Below are 17,202 nucleotides of genomic sequence, written 5' to 3' on the forward strand. Positions count from 1 at the left end.
TGGTTACCAAATGGGATCTAAAATATTATAATGGATTTTATACTTTTTAGAGTTAAAAATTTAAATCAAATTGTGACAATTCTATTATTCAGAATTTGAATGGTAACAATAATAAGTGTGGGGGTGTTTGTGAATTATGTCATTTTTCAAGGTTTAATTGCAAGAATTTCCTTAGTTTAAGTGGGTGATTGATTCAAATTGAAAGCTTGATGATTTGATAATATCAAATCCTATAATTTAAGATGGTTTTTGCAATTTTTCAAACAAAAAAAAAAATCTATTTATCTTTGATTTGCAACCAATGACACAAATATTTAGTAAACTTTAATTAAAGTATAAAGACAGTGAACTTGAGCTTTTAAAAGCATAATGTCCAATTTGAAAATGAGACAACCCTATAAAAGAAAATTGTGAAGATATGGACTTTTATTAGAACTGAATTATACATATAATATATTAGAAACTCAATTGGTAATTTTATCAGAATTTAAGTACTTTTATATTATACAATTTGTTTATTAAACATTAAACTAGGGTTTTTGATTTTCCTTGGAGAAAAATATGTTGTCAACTAAAATATTATTGGAGCATAGAACATCAATTAACTTTCTAAAGGTGAGATAAGATAGCATACGAATATAAAAACAAATTAAAGATCATGCACATTTTTTGTTATTATAACGAATATGAGGATCTAACATTTACTGTAAGAAAAATTACATAAATCATATTCAAGATAGTACATGTCAATTACAGTTTAATTATATTATTCTACAAATTTTTTCTCTTTTTCTTTAAATTGAGAGTGTGTTTCGTTTAACTTTTCAAATGTTTAATGTTGAATATAAGTCATTTTGAAAAATGTGAAGTGTTTTGACAACGACTTAAAATAGTTTTTGAAATAATTTAAAATGTGTTTAAACAGATTCAATCAAAAGAATTTAAATAAAATTAAAAATTATTTTTTCTCTAATTACTCGAGGGTCTGAATCTTTCACTTCTTAAAAAGGTATCATGTCAACTACGATTGAACTATAATAAATTAATAAATTATGGATAATATTGTCACTATCCAATTAATTCAAATGATATTTATATGTCTGTTCGGTAGGCGACTCGTTCAAAAAAACTCCATCTTCTCCCCGCTCCTCTTCTGTTGACGCTCCTCGGCCCTGTTCCTCACCCGCTAGCTCCGTCGCTTATGGCTGCCGTCTCATTCCATTTTTATGTGCTCAAAGCTTTGGCCGACTGGCTGATCGGAGAAGATGTTGGAATGGAGCTTCCTGTGATGCTGTAAGCGTAGTTGCGGTTTAACTCCGTTTCTCTTTAGCACGTGCTTGTAGATTGATTATGCGGTGAGTTTTGGATTCAATAGAAGTTTCGTTTTGCTTTTCTTTCAGCTCTTCAATATGCAGCATTGTCTTGCATTTACGATTACTTGATTTCAAAGTTGTCCTGTTCTGTGAACTCTGAAGTTTTTCTTTGTATGTTGATAGCTGCTAATCGGAATTGATGTTTATGCATGCGAATTACAATTCGGATAGCTTGAAATTTCCCTGAAATGTTGCATTTAGCGTTGACTGATTTTTTGTGCGATAGTTGTTCCTTGCTGCAATATTGTTCTATTGCTGAAAGAACGAAATAGAACACTATTGATGGCATCTACGGGTTAAGATCCTTGATCATTTCTCTGGCAGATAATGCAAATGAAATTGCGCATTCGAAGCAGAGCCAATCTGTTAGCCAATAGGAATTGATGTTTCGTTAAAATTTAGCAAGGGATTTTCTGGATATTCTTAGAGACAAGAACGATGTATAGAAGTGTAAAGTTACTTCGGTTTTGTTCAATAGCACAAAAATAGACGTAACATGGTTCTGTATCAACATGCCGAGCTCAATTCCTTTTCATATAGGTTTCAGATGCAGTTTTAATTTCAAATTGTTAGCAACATTATCATTGCCAGTTCAAATGCCATGGTTTGTCTTATCATGAACATTAATTTAATGTTACAACTGCAGGTTGTTGAAGTTATAGCCATGTATTTGCTTGTCCACACACAATAGATCTGTCCAATATGATGAAAGAAATGAAGGTTGCTGTCAGAATCACACGCTCTCAGTCTAATTCCTCGAGTAGACTAGGAGCTATTTCACCCTCATTACAACTTTCACTCAAAGAATTGCGCAAACGTGGTCATACAGAAAACTCTGAACAAGCACAACTAGATGGAAGTAATGCTTCCCCAACTATTACTGTTGGTGTTCGGCGCAAAAGAAGAGCAGTGCTCAAGGATGTTACTAACATGTCCTGTGAGAGTAATAATCTGGGGTGCTTGCATGCTTCTAAAGTTCAGGTGCAAATTTTTCATATTTCAAATTGTCAACTGCTTCATGGAGTTTGAATTTTAAATTCATGGAAGCAATTACATTCCTCGAGTGTTTCTTCAAGCCTCTAGCTGAAAGAATGGGGAAACGAATTGCGTCTTTATAATCATGCATGACAGTATTGCCTATCAAAAATGAACAGAAGTGCGGGGTTTTTTTTTTGGGTGGAAATTCATAGGTACAAGAGGTTTCACAGATTGAATCACTTGAAGATTCACCCATTAAAAGGATGGCCGAATCACGAGGTACCTCTCCAGTGATGATGTCAGATAAAAAAGAGACAACGCAGGAGAACAAGTTTCAGAGTGTAATAGGATGCAAAAATTGTGCATTCCCTGTGCCTTCAGGATCAAACGACCACCAAATGAAAGGTTTGAATACTAGTTCATAGTCATGGCATTTTAGTCGAGCATAACTTGGTAATTATTTAAATTATGAGAATGCCATTCTCAAACACTCTTTAAAGTAATTACCATCGTGGGAATATTTTCATCTTATTCTTACGTGGGATTGAAGAAGGAATTTTAATTTAATTAATTTAAATTTCATTTTAATAATCATTGTCATATTACCCTTGACCTTTCATAACTACCCTCGATGACCACATGATTCCATTTAATGTACTTTCTGTGTACGTAGACAGAATGTAAGCTGTCTTATTTATTCAATGGCGTAAGAGAAGTAGATAATAATTGCTTGAGTGACATGGTTTTTAGGAATGTATTCAATAAAAATTTCCCAAATCATATAATGATACAGAATTATATCAATTTTTATGTTACTTCAATTTAAAAATTATATGTCATTTTCAATTTAACCACTTGATCTTTAGGAGTACCATCACAAAATGTGCTTGCATTAGATTCCATGTTTCTTTATCAGCTGCTTGAATGAAAGTGTGTGGTATGTGCTTCATTTTGTTTGCTTACCCGCATCAATTGTTTTAGTAGTTATTCACCCTGGCTCAAAGAAACTCCTAATAAATCTTGCTTATAGTTTATGTTTCTTCTCTTTGTCTAATCCTTTTCATTTTGAGAACATAATTATGTTTCCACGAGCGTGACTTCCAGTTACTTCATAATTGACTGAAAATTAATGAGTTCAAGGAAATTACTTTACGAGATGTGAGACATTAAGAAGTGCAGTTTACGTACTATTGTTCTAATTGACCATTGATCTTTCTGAAAACTGACTTCAATTTTAACTGAATTTAAATTCGGGTTCACAAGAAGCTTCTCTATTAAAGGAGATATTAGACATTGATGTGTAAGATCTTCTTGTAGACTTTTTGATCTTCCAGAATTTTCATTCACTCCTTGAATGATATCTTGCTTCATCATAAAAAAAATAGGATTATACTTTTCAATTACAAATTATCAATACCACATTTTGTTTATATGATTATTATTAAACTTTGCAGTTGAGGCTACGGTTTGTGAGAAATTAAGCCATCTCGGTACTTTGGATGCTGTTTCAAACTCAGAAGATCCTCGAGCATGCACCCTATATGCCCATAATATATATGATACTAATCGTGTTATAGAGGTTTGTGTTTGAATAGAAAATTTTTCATAAAGTTCTTAAAGAGATTTTTGGATTTTGGGTACTAAGGAAAATGGAGAGCCCGTTAGTTTCTCCTTTTTTTTCACTATGACTAATATACTTGTGCTAAATCGTTGAAATGTCTTATTCTTCAGCTTGATCAAAGGCCTTCTACTAATTATATGGAAAAGCTACAGAAATTTATCACTCCAATCATGCGAGGGATTCTAATTGATTGGCTAGTGGAGGTTAGTAGTAGTACTCATTCATAGCTTGTCATAAACAAATTGAATTTTGTCCAGATATTCAGGCTTCAAATATATGCATAGTTTCTTCTGTCATAACTATATCAAGAACACCAGATGTGGTTTTATACGAATATAATTTTGCTAGAGCTCACTTTATCTTGAGTTCTAAGCCGGTGTCAAACTCCTTATTTCAGGTTTCTGAAGAATATAAGCTGATCTCTGACACACTTTACCTCACTGTGAATCTCATTGATCGGTTTCTCTCTCAAAGTTACATTGAAAGACATAGATTACAACTTCTTGGTGTTACTTGCATGTTAATCGCCTCGTAAGTTCTAAATCTAGTGGGCTGATGTTCATGGTATTAAACATGAAAAGTACATTCACATGAAATATTTTGCCTTGCAAAGATTTATGCCACATAAATTCTCTTGAACTCGATTACTGCTGATGTGGCTATAATTCCCACCAGAATAGAAAAGTTCTTATGAACTCCTGGTATTAAATGATGGTGGAAAAAAATGTAAGCTATCAAGACTTGAAACAAAATTTTATGTGTGAAGGCCTGTACGTCTACATGATCTTTAAACATCAGAGTCCAAACTTTCAACATTATTACCAAATCAAATGTTTCAAGTATTAAAGCCATGTTGCTGGTTAGTGTTTAATTGATGTGTTTTATATACTACTTTTTCAATATTTTGAGACCACCTCTCTGGAACAATATGATTTCATCTTCTCATGTGTAAGGCACAAACTTTCTTTCTATAAGATTGTCCACTTGCAACTATTCTCCCCTTTTTTATGTAAATCTCTGTTCAAATTTTGCTGTGATGATTTACTTTGACATTATTGAAATGATAATACCCTATATCTACTAATTAGTGTGCAACCTGTGATATGTTTGCTTTGTGGTGCTTGAAGTAAATATGAAGAAGTCTGTGCACCATTTGTGGAAGAGTTTTGCTGCATCACAGACAACACCTATGCGAGAGAAGAGGTAGGCTCCTGGTCAATTGGCATCCCTATTTTTGTCAGCAATATTATGGGCAAACATTGATAGCTCTTCTGCTCTCCTTTTATAATATGCCATTGAATTTCTCCCCTATAATTTTCAACTCTTCATAATGTCGCCTCTTTTTTTCTTTTACAATTAATGGTTTCATCGTAAGCCAAATTTTGTCTTGTCCTCCTCATGCTTAGACCAATTAGACCTGGAAACACGTAAACACGAATCCTAGGAAAAGGTTATGGATATCCAATTCTGTTGTCTCATATCACATGTGATCCCAAGAGAACCCTAAAAGGCGTGATGGCATATACAAGATGCCTAAAACTACTTTGATTGGGGTCTGACTAATGCATATGTGGCAGCATGTAGTTAATTACTTGAGGCCTTAAGTTTTATTACATGTTTGCCATTTGATGAGTGTAGTTCAAACAGGATTCTCAAAAATCTGTGCTTTGAATGTTACTGGTTTTTCCTTGGTCCTACTAGATTGATATCATGTGGCAGGTACTAGAAATGGAGGGTGAAGTTCTGAACGTGCTTAATTTTCAGCTCTCTGTTCCCACTACAAAAACTTTTCTCAGGTACCTTCATACCATAAGCTTTTTTCTTTTCTGTGTAATACTGTCGTTCTAAAAGTTTCATCTTTGCAGGAGATTTGTGCAGGTAGCACAGGCTTCTTGCAAGGTATTTTGGGACGATAATTGTACTTCAGTAATTGCAAAAGAGTAATTTAGAAAAAGCTATATAATTCGTATAAGTTAGTTCAATTAAGTTGTCAAGTGTTTATTCATTAAAAATAATGGTTAAGCAACAAAAATCTTAGCATCTATGTTTACATTATTTGCATCCGTCAGGATTAGCAAAATTTCAAACGTTTTTGTTTATTGGTTTCCATTTTTCGTTTGTTTTTTCTTTTGTAGTAAACAACAATAATAGAATAGTTGTTTTTTCTTTTGTTTTTTAATAAAATAATGTGTTCGCTAAACAAAGAATAATTGTTTATCTTTTGTTTTTTTTTATTGAAAATGTGTTTGGCAATAATTTCTTATTTTTGTATCTAACATTTTTCATTAAATTTTGAAAAAGCTTAATATGAAAATTATTTTTTAAAATTAATCACTCGAACCTTTTGTCTTATATTAATATTAAAATATTTTTCAAGCATTTTATACACCAAGAATAATAAAATACTGTTTTTATGTCTTTGAGTTCAACAACATGTGATGGAGGGATTTGAACTTCTAACCTCTTGATCGAGGATATATGCCTTAACCAATTGAGTTATGTATAGATTAGCTAAATCAATATTTTTATTTATGTTGTAGCAAACTAAAAAAACAAAGAACAAACTACAAGAAACCTGATTTAAAAAATAAAAAAAAATACGATTATGAAAAATTAGAAGCCCCAAGGGGTGGGCCCCTTGGCAAGGGTTTGGGATCTCTTGACCATATTGGCTCAGAGATATCAAGTTCGAACTTTTGGATAAGCTTAATACCAAAGAAAACTTTAATGTCTATCGTGTCCGGGCCTTAGGTGGGTGCACTTTTGTTTTTCAGAAAATGGAAACTAGAAACAAAGAAGTACGTCATCAAAGAATGGTTTGGAATCTGATCTTATTTATGGTAGAATCCATTATTTATTTCGATAGATGTTAACACTGCAACTTAAAACCCACTCTTTTACCAGGAACCTTGTGTCGAGTTCGAGCATTTAACAAATTATTTAGCAGAGTTGACTCTTGGAGAGTACAGCTTCCTCAGGTTTCTGCCTTCAGCAGTAGCTGCATCAGTGGTGTTCTTAGCCAGATGGATTCTGCATCAACCAAATCAACCATGGGTCCGTTTTCCTTTATCCCTTTACTGTTCCTTTGTCTCTTGTTTTCTTTTTCCCAGTGGTACAATGTTCAATAATTCAATTACACTATCCACATAACCTAGCACGCTTTTCAATTTTGCTTGCATTTTCTTCAACTTGCAGAACGAGGCTCTAGAGCAATATACCAATTACAGTGCCTCCAAGCTAAAAACTACAGTACTTGCCTTAGAAGATCTAAGATTGAAATCCAGAGATTGCCCTTTAAACGCCGTATTCCAGAAGTATAGACAACAGAAGGTTAGATACACATTTTGATCAAACTTCTTTATAAGGTTAGCTTTTAACTATTTTAAACCATAACGAGTGATTTTGAAAGGGTTAAAATAATCTTTTTATTTTAAAACATTTCAAAACATGTGTTTAATCATTTAAAACCAACCATATGTTTGATTTCAAAACATGTTTGGAAGTGATTTCTAACATTTTTGTCATTGACAAAATCACTTTGGAACGTACCTTTATGTTCCGTTTGTTAACCTTTTGATTTTTTGTTATTAATTTTTTAATATTAAATCTATAAATCTCCTTTCACGTCTAAATTTCTTGTTCTGTTATTTACTTTTTATCATTTTAAAAAACCAAATCAAGTTTTTAAAAGTTTGTTTTTGTTTTTGGAAATTTTCATTTTAAAAAACCAAATCAAGTTTTTAAAAAGTTTGTTTTTGTTTTTGTTTTTGGAATTTTGTTAAAAATTCAACTAGGATCCTTAAGAAAGATGCAAATTATTGTATGAAATTTTGAGAGGAAATAGATCGAATTTTCAAAAATTAAAAATTAGGTTCACTTGGTAACCATTTGGTTTTTGTTTTTAAAAACTAAGTCTATATAAACACTATTTACACCTTCAAATTTCTTTTGTTGTCATCTATATTTTGCCAATGGTTTAAAAAACGAAGACAAATTTTTAAAACAAAAAAGTAGCTTTTAAAAAATTATTTTTGTTTTTTAGAATAATTCAATCATTGTAATTAAGAAAAATGCAAATCGTGGTAGTAAACGAGAAGAAAATAGGCTTAATTTTCAAAAATAAAAAACAAAAAACAAAATGGTTATCAAACAATGTCAAAATAATTACCAAATGAGGTCTCAGTCATTTAAAATCATATTTGATGATATGAAAAAGTGTCATGTAAAATGTAAAATCAAACATTAAATTGATTTTGAACTATTAAACCGAACTTGTTGCTACACTTTTAAACGTGGTTTTCCTACCATTAAAATACAAAGAGAGAGAGACCATGCTTTAATTGTTATAGACCGTTGTATGTTTGACTGACCAGTCCTTTTCAATCGTGACAGTTTGGAAGTGTGGCAACTTTAACCTCCACAAAATCAGTTCTCTCAGCTTTGCCAAACCAGACAGACACCTGAATTCCAGGGACATTTGAGACACTTCCTAACTAAACACACCCTTAAAACCGCGATGAACGAGTGGTTTAAAAGAAACAAACAAGGATTCAAATATTTGTGTCGATGTTTTCAGCTTATTTGTTGCCTTGCCACTTGCCACTTGCCACGAGGTTGGAAGCATTTTTTATTATCGAAAAGCAAAGTGGAGGAAATGGGTAATTTAAATTAAAAACAAGGAAACAGAGTATCTTCCACATCCAAAGTCCCAAGTGTTTGGTTAACATCATATGTTTGGAACAAGTGAGTAAAAACAGAGTGATGGACAAGCAAACATCATATGATTATTAAAAGACAATGGTGTCCCCACTTTTAGGACCACAAAAAACTGAATCCATCATATTTACTCAGTTGCATGAATGCCTACCTACTTATACATTGACTTTCCTCTTTTACTTTTGCCGTGAATTCCACTAAATCATCAACTATCACCTTGAATTTTTTCCCCTTCACAAATTTCCGGCTTTGTTTCCATTCTCTTTCTTCTTTTTTTTTTTTATTTAATCATTTTTTACCCTACACTTGTTGTCAATTTGGATCTTAAATTTATATCAGCATTGCAAGAGTTTATGATTAATGACCTCCGTCTCACAAATGTATTAAATCGTCTTGGTCATATTTATTGCTATATTTATTTTTTTTGTTTTGTTTTCCTCATTTTTTTTCATAGTTTGTTTGGATTCCCTAAAAAAAGGTGAATATGCTATAGAGATGTTTATTGCGTTATAACTACGATAATCGATCCTTAACGCGATAAGTTATAACATGCGATAGTGTGTTTTGACATAAACAGAATGTTAGATTTCATACGTTTGTGAGAGGTGGGTAATCAATCATAAAGATCCTTCTGAAAGGGTCGTTCGTATAAAAACTCATCTTGCAATGTATTAAGCTTTTAGTAATTTACTTACTGATTTTAACTATATATCTTTAAAATCTTATTAACTTATATATATATATATATATAATCAAATTTTGCACAAAATAAGTTTATCAATTCACAATTTAACCATTCATCAATTCCCCATATCCTACATGATAATTGGACCAAAAACTTGTTACAACACATTTGATTAAATTTAATGTTTAGGATCTGAATTCATTCAACCGTTACAAGTTGAAATTGATTTCTCTTTTTTTAAGAACCATTTAAGACTATTGCCAAAACAATTTTCATAAGAAACATGCTTTACCTTATTTATTTTTCCAAAATACAAGACAAAAAATATGTATCCTGTTCTTTTTCTCGGTTATTTCTTGCAATAAATTGAAGATTTATATACGTTAGAAAGGGGGGAAAATTAGGACTTCACGACAAAGTGATAACAATTATTTTCTACCTGAGAAGCAGAAATTTTGCAATTTGTTTGTGGGTGGAAGATGAGTATTCAGCGACAAAAGTGGGGCCCATGATAAATCATCCATATACCATAAGCATTTATTATTTAAAGTAAAAACCAACCCAAAATTATATATATATATATATATATTTATATTAAAAAAAAAAAAACCCTCAACTAAAGTAAAAGTTACTGGCATTGCAGACAAAACCCTTAGCTAAAATATGAGCTCATTACTTTGTAGCTTTTAAAATAATACTTCTTAGAAAATTAATTATAAAAGAGTAAATGAGTGTCCGTTAAATTTCGAACACATAAAAATATACAAAATAGAAATAAAATAGAAATTAATATAGTTAGTAACTTAGTTAGACGGTGCATGAGATTTTTTAAAAAGTTGAGGTTAAGTTATAGGATTGGTCGTTATAGTAGAAAAAATTTTAAATCTAGTCTCTATAGTTATAAATAGTTATAAAAATTAGAATTTAATCCTTATAGTTTGATAAAATTTAATAAATAGTCTATAAATAACCTTGCAATTAAAATTTAACCAAAAGTTTCTCATTTTAGAAAAAAACTATTATTCCCAACCTAAACCAACATATATTATGTCAGAGAAGGATTTTTCCTTTGAAAAAAACTGAGTTAAGAAGGGAAGAGATCCAATAAATTTGCAGAATAGGAGTTAAACATATCCAACATCATTATAACATTACAAGGTGGCTGCCAGAGAAGGACCAACCCAAAATTACATATTCCAATTCCCATCCACAACCCAAGCCAAACATGTCCCTTCTTTTCACATCCACATTCCCTCTGCTATTTTCCACACAACAACCAAAGAAAACATGGTGGGACTGGTAGTTTGATGTTGGGAATGAATTTCATCTTTCCTTCCCCCCCCATCTCATCAATGGAAAACAAACTCATCAACAGTCAGCAGGCTATTGAGGATGCTAAAGGAGTTACCAGCACAGCAGTTTTCCCCACCATTGGTTGCACATTCGCTGCTGCATTCTCGAGTTGCTCCCATATCTGCTTCCGTTTCTTCGCTTCTAACGTTTCTTTCACTTCTTCTTCCTTGAAATGTGCATGGCAGGATACGAATAGGTCATCATCCATCTCCATGAACATCTTTCTAACATTAAGGGTTAGGTTCACCACTGCTTGGTTCCAATGGCTTTGTGCATTCCTTTCTAACGCGGGGAGTATGATGGGCAATATCACATGTCGATTGTGCCCGATCAAGTTCACGATGTGGTCGTTGTTCCACAAGAAAAGGGACCTTTCAGCTACCTGAAAACGACAGCGAGTTGATTGAACAGTTTCAGCAACACTGGTGTTGAAAGAACACTAAACTTGAAAGGTGAAAGATGATCTGACTGACTGAATAAAACAAAACTAAATTAAACCAAACCAAACCAATTTGTTTGTCAAGCACAAAGTTAAGTGATGGTGACATATGAACCATCCATATACCAAATGTGCAACAGAAATTGTTTTTAGATCTATCTATATATCTATATATGCAATGGTATGTAACAGTGGCAGTGAAATAGATCCATCCATGATGAGAAACTATGAGAATATAAGCCCGAAATGACTAGAACTTGAACAATAATTAATCTTTCAAAACATATATTGATTAATATGCAAACTTTGGGAGATTACTACCTGAAAGTGGGAACTGTTAATGCAGCATCCTATTCGCCAGAACAAGGGAACCATGACTTTCTGGAATTCCACCATGTTAACTGTTTCCAAGATCTCCTCTAACTCACCCAGAAACATCACCTCTTTCTGACTACTTGTTATCGGCCAATATTTCAACAGTCCTTTAACCACAACACTCGCTAACTTCGGTTCCTTCTCTACGAACTGCGTAATGCAGTACGAAAGTTGTTGGAAGTAGGCACCAATAGATTTCGGTTTATGCAGAGGAATCAAAACCCTCCACAAGAAGATTTTGTGTTCCTCTTTAAGAGGTAATGCAAACCCACTGATTATACTTCCAAATATCTCCAGTAACTCAGCAATACCATTATGTCTTTCGGTTTCGGATACGAACCGATAAAATATATTGTTGATAGACTTTCGAATAAACGGCCGGTGAACCATGAACTTCCCATATATCCTATGTAGAATCGTTTTTAAACATTCCCTCTCTCTGGGATCTTCTGAATCAAACAACTCCAACAGTTTTAAGATAAACGAATGATCCATATACTTCTTTGCAACCTTAGCATCAACAAATGAAGAATGTATAAACTTAAGTAGCAAATCATACACTAGCTGCAAATGTGGCCAAGCAGGATCAAACGTAGGCTCATCATCATCATTTTCACCACCACCACCACCAATCATGTTAGCTCGATAATTCGGTGGAAAAACTCTAAACAGATTAACACCACACATTTTACACAAAGCATGAATTGCAGGTTCGTTGAATTTCATAGTCCCAGCTCCAACAAAATCCACAAGTTCAAGCAACGTTTGTCTTTTAACACCTTTTTCAATGGAATTCTTACTGGGGTCGGTGAAATCAAAGGTAACACAACAAAGGCTCAGTTTACTCACAAAGAGGTTCATCTTCTCAGAAGAAGGCACATCTTTGAAAGGCACCAGCGGCTCGATTCCAGCCACAAGGCTCGCAGGGAAGACTGCAGAAGAAGTTTTCTTAGTAGCATTAGACCGCCCAGAGGCAGATGCTCCACCGCTCGATCTTGGGGTCCCATGGCCAGAGGACGTAGAACTACTTCTCGGACTTGAACGGTTCGACGAAGACCGTGGCGTCCTTGGTGAATCGGACGAGTCAGATGACTTTCGAGGAAGCTTGCTAAGGATCTGCTTGAGCATTGTGAAGAAAAATCGATTCAAGGCTAAGATCAAACCCAGAAGGGAAAAATTGATCACTACAGACCCAAAATAGTAAGGAGAAAGAACCCTATGTCTCGGCCATGAATTTGAACGAATCAAAACACATTCAGGATGGAAAATGTAGAGATTGCAGAGGACATTGACGGAATGTCAGATCCGCAAAAATCTGAGTTCTCCCGATGAATAACATGGGAAAGCTGAAAAACACCAATTTGAAAGAAACCCACAAACGGAAAAGGAAGAAAACAAAATGGGTCAGGCAGAACAAACGTTAAGAAAGCCAAAAATCCCAGAACAGAGCAATGTCTCAACACAGAAAAGAAAGAAACCCAAAAACAGAGGAAAGAAGAAGACGAAGAAGAAGAAGATTTAGGGTTTGATGAACACAAAAGCAAATCAAAATCCCATGATTCAAAAAAAAATCTTTACAAAATGAGAAAGAGAAAGGAAATTGAGGGGAAGGGAAACAATTAAGGAAGAGAGATTTGTTGTAGAACAATGGAGGAGATACAGAAAAAGAAGAGAGAGATTGTTGGTCTGGTGATGGGTGTGAGGGAGAAAATTAGGAAAAATGTTGGGGGAAGTTCATGAAAAGAATGGATGAATGAAGATGATTAGCAGAGGTGTGTGTCTGGTTTTGCTTTTTCTTGGTAGATGGGAATGGGAGAACCCTCTCAAGTCTCAATGGCATTTTCCAAGAGAAAATGCAAGCGCTTTACAAGACACCTATTTTCCATTTAATATCCCCCTTCTTTCTCTCTCTCTCTCTCTCTTCTTAATCTCATTTTCAATCTTTTCTTTTCTTTTCTTTTCTTTTCTTTTCTTTTCTTTTCTTTTCTTTTTCAAATCTATCTTTTTTTATCCATATATATTTTTATTTAAAATTTTGCAAATATCACTCCTAAATTATAGAGTTAATAAATATCATTACACTTCTTTTGTTTCCCAAATATATGTATATATATACCATTACATTTTTTAGCTTTTAATGCCATCTATTGTTTTCTTAACTTTACTATTGGGTGTAATTACACTTTTGAATTTTTTAATTAGATCAATTAGCTCTTGTAATTTATTAAAAATAATTTACGTTTACTCTTATTTGTGTGTCACGTATGTAAATTATTTTTAAAGTGATATTCTATGAAATTTAATGTTTATATGGAGAAAATTGGAAAATAAAAGGAAGTAATTGAACTATAACGTAATAGTAAATTTGAGTTTTTTTAATTATAATAATTACAATTTAGGATGAAATTGAGCTCTAGTTAAAATTCACATTAAAGAATTAACATATTGATATAGCATAAATTGACGGGTTCACATTGATATCGATGATTATTCGAAGTTAAGTAATAAAATAATGATGTTGATAATAATATTGAAATAATATCTAAAATTCAATTTTACATATGTATCAAACATCAATACTAATAAAGGAGATTGATTACGATAATTAACACAAATTACATGAGGTTAATTGATCGAATAAAAAATCCAAACATGTGATTATAACATACTGCATAGTTCAAAATGTAATTGATCAAAATAGAAGTTAAAAGGGTATAATATAGTTTATGTGTGGTTTGTGCAATTTTCTCTTTATTGACTGTTTGGAGCACTGAGTTGAGATAGAATATATGGAATTCATGTATCTATGGAGTTCACATGTTTATGAAGTTCATATGTCTGTGTTTAAGGTACAGAGTTATTTGGTCTTAGTTCATATGTCTGTGTTTGTGAAGTTCATATGTTTGTAGGGTGCAAGTTATTTGGTCTGAATTCGTATGTGTTTGGGGTGTTTCTAATACAGCTTTTTGAACTCTAAATAATATGCTTTTATGACTACTATTTTTGTTTTGGAACTTTTTTATTCAATAATTCTACCATCTATTTGAATAAAATATGGATTACAGTTTTTTTTCTTTTAATTTTTAAAACTTTTATTTATTTCTTTCTTTTTCTGGGCTATGAACAATAATTAACCCATTACGTTTCTTCTAGAAATGTGGTTAAATAAAATGAGAAATTAAAGCTAAATCAAAACATTTGATTATAGCTAATTTTCTACATGAATTTCATTATCATTTTCTTCTTTTTCTTTTTCTTCGTTTTGTTGCTCTATATTTTTACTATGTCATGAATTTTTAATCTCCCCCATCATCGTAACAACCAATGGAATGTCACACATTTCTTCAACAGTTCCACTCTCATTTTCTCTAAATTTGGAGAATCGTCATATAAAAAAATCTATATTTTTCACTAACTTCTGTGGGAAAATGTTCCAGGAAAAAAATAATTTTATGATTTTTTGTGTTATATGTTACATACATTTCGATCACATACATACTTTTCGTTTAAATATTCTTAATACTTGTTTGATATGAGAATTCATTACCCATAAATATTGCACTTAATGTAAATAAAATAATATTTTTTAATATTATCAACAACCATACAACATACTTTAACAGACATCATTCTTGTAGTAGTCGAAAGTGGTTGTCCAAATTAATTATCGAATATGATTTTTGCTGGAGTTTTGTAGTCGGGAGTTGGTTGTCGAAGTTTGTCATCAGAGGTGGTTTTCGAATCCTAGAGTTGGTCGGGTGAAAGTGGTTGTCAAAGTTGATCATCGAATATGATTTTCGTTGAAAATTGTAGTTGGAGGTGACTGTCGGAGTCCGAAATTAGTCGCACGAAGGTTGTATTAGAGTTGGTTGTCGAAGTTTATCGTTGAAGGTGGTTTTCAAAGCCTCGAGTTAGTTTTCGAAGTTGCTCGCTCAAAGGTGATAATCAAAGGTGATTTTCATCAGAGTTTGTAGTCGGATCCTACAAAGATGGTTGTCGAAATTGGTCATTAGAGTTTGTTGTCGGAGTTGGTAGCGCGAAGGTGGTCGTCAAAGTTGGATCACTGGATATGGTTGTCGGAGGCCGAAATTGGTTGTCAAAGTTGGTCGTACGAAGGTTGTCGGAGCTCGAAGTTGGTCGTTAGAGCTGTCGTCAGAGTACGAATTTTCATTGTCGGAATTGTTATCGGAGGTGGTTGTTGGAGCCCGTAGTTAGTCGGCGGAGTTGTCATCGGAGGTGGTTGTCAGAGCCCGAGGTTGGTCGCCAGAGTTGTCATAAGAGGTGGTTGTCGAAGCCCGGAGTTAGTTCTCGGAGTGTGACAGTGGGCGATGGGTGGAGCCATTAAAAACATGGGAAGAAGGGAGAGTTGAGGTGAGTTGGTAAAATATACCAACTCAACTCCACCGACATTTAAAGTTGGTAGGACAAACAATGAGTTGGTATATAATACCAACTTAACTTCACTCATATTGGTGAGCCAAATACTCCTATAGTTTTTTTAAACAAATATTTTTTATTTAAAGAAATGAATGTTAAAACAATACTCAGGTGTTTAAGACACTACTAAGTCGAGTTATGAAACCCGTAGTTAACATGTTAGTTGGAAAGCTTGTATTTGATTGCATAATTGTTAAAATAATAATAATAATAATAATATACAAAATAGAAAAATAAATAAAAATAAATTTTCTTGATAAATGTGCAATACTATTGAAATTGAGTTATTTATAGCAAACTTATGGGGTTAGTGAGCAAATATCTCCTATTATTGAGTTAATTTACAAAGTTAGTCTCTTGACTTTTAAATTTGTATCAAGTGAGCTGCCAATGGTCTATTTGTTGGTAATTTGAATTTTATTTTATATTATATTATTTAAATATTTGTTTGGTGGGCAACCCATATGCAATTTGTAAAAATTATTTCGGATTTATGTGATTTAAATCATGCAAATTTTGAAAATAACATTTATATATTTTTATTATATCTCGATTTTGAATATTGGATTTTAAAATGTATAATTATATTAAATAAAGATTAAAAAATATTTAAAAATTTAGTACGTCAAATTATAAACTCAAATCATTTATTAAAAGTTAAAATATGTATTATTTAATATATTATAAATCATATACTATTTCGAAATAAAAATTATACAAACTTAAAACACCTTCATAAATTAATTAATGATATTTTGTTTGTCAACTCGTACTTAGTTGATAACAACTAGTTGTATGATTTATAAGTATAGTATCGAACTCATTTTACAGCAAAATATGTGTTTGTTTTTTAAAACCATTCTCGGGTCTTGTGATCTTCATTGTAAATTCTGAAAACAACAAATTTCTATGTTTTTATTATATTTAAATTTTGAATTTAAAATTTTAAAAAGTAAATTTATATTAAATAAAGATAATACATTTGGAAATACAATATGTCATGTTATAAATTTAATCATTTCTTAAAAAACATAATATGTATTATTTGATATATTATAAATTATATAGTATTAGAAACTAATAATTATATAATTTTTAACATAAACTATATTCATATATAAATTAATAATAGTTTATTATCAACTAAATATTAATAAGTAACTATAACTAGTTTTATATAGTATCAAACACATTTTAAACAATTATTTGAATTATAATTCCATCT

The 17,202-nt window shown here is 32.1% G+C and overlaps 2 protein-coding genes across 2 annotated transcripts; one reads left to right on the forward strand and one right to left on the reverse strand.

Annotated features, from left to right (window-relative positions):
- The first annotated feature begins 1,139 nt into the window (after positions 1-1,139).
- On the forward strand, positions 1,140-8,867 carry LOC120075256 (cyclin-A2-1-like). The gene is made up of 12 exons (XM_039028473.1): positions 1,140-1,355; positions 2,020-2,354; positions 2,564-2,756; positions 3,806-3,930; positions 4,083-4,175; positions 4,370-4,503; positions 5,100-5,175; positions 5,692-5,768; positions 5,838-5,871; positions 6,877-7,026; positions 7,168-7,302; positions 8,365-8,867. Exons 2-12 carry the CDS (start codon positions 2,076-2,078, stop codon positions 8,434-8,436), a joined length of 1,368 nt encoding a protein of 455 aa, XP_038884401.1. The 5' UTR covers positions 1,140-1,355; positions 2,020-2,075; the 3' UTR covers positions 8,437-8,867.
- A 1,594-nt stretch (positions 8,868-10,461) lies between these two features.
- LOC120076305 (serine/threonine protein phosphatase 2A 57 kDa regulatory subunit B' kappa isoform) lies at positions 10,462-13,438 on the reverse strand. The gene is made up of 2 exons (XM_039030069.1): positions 11,487-13,438; positions 10,462-11,108 (listed from the first exon to the last, which is right to left on the reverse strand). Exons 1-2 carry the CDS (start codon positions 12,666-12,668, stop codon positions 10,749-10,751), a joined length of 1,542 nt encoding a protein of 513 aa, XP_038885997.1. The 5' UTR covers positions 12,669-13,438; the 3' UTR covers positions 10,462-10,748.
- Positions 13,439-17,202: the final 3,764 nt, after the last annotated feature.

The sequence above is a fragment of the Benincasa hispida genome, chromosome 4 (genome assembly GCF_009727055.1).
Source record: "Benincasa hispida cultivar B227 chromosome 4, ASM972705v1, whole genome shotgun sequence".
In the NCBI taxonomy this organism is placed as follows: Eukaryota; Viridiplantae; Streptophyta; class Magnoliopsida; order Cucurbitales; family Cucurbitaceae; genus Benincasa; species Benincasa hispida.

Excerpts from the sequence above, each read along its gene's own strand:
- LOC120076305 (XM_039030069.1), bottom strand. The coding sequence starts at position 12,668 with ATGCTCAAGCAGATCCTTAGCAAGCTTCCTCGAAAGTCATCTGACTCG. Across the intron at positions 11,109-11,486 it reads TTAACAGTTCCCACTTTCAG|GTAGCTGAAAGGTCCCTTTT; the intron begins GTAGTAATCTCC and ends TGTCGTTTTCAG.
- LOC120075256 (XM_039028473.1), top strand. The coding sequence starts at position 2,076 with ATGATGAAAGAAATGAAGGTTGCTGTCAGAATCACACGCTCTCAGTCT. Across the intron at positions 4,176-4,369 it reads TAATTGATTGGCTAGTGGAG|GTTTCTGAAGAATATAAGCT; the intron begins GTTAGTAGTAGT and ends TCCTTATTTCAG. Across the intron at positions 5,872-6,876 it reads TAGCACAGGCTTCTTGCAAG|GAACCTTGTGTCGAGTTCGA; the intron begins GTATTTTGGGAC and ends CTCTTTTACCAG.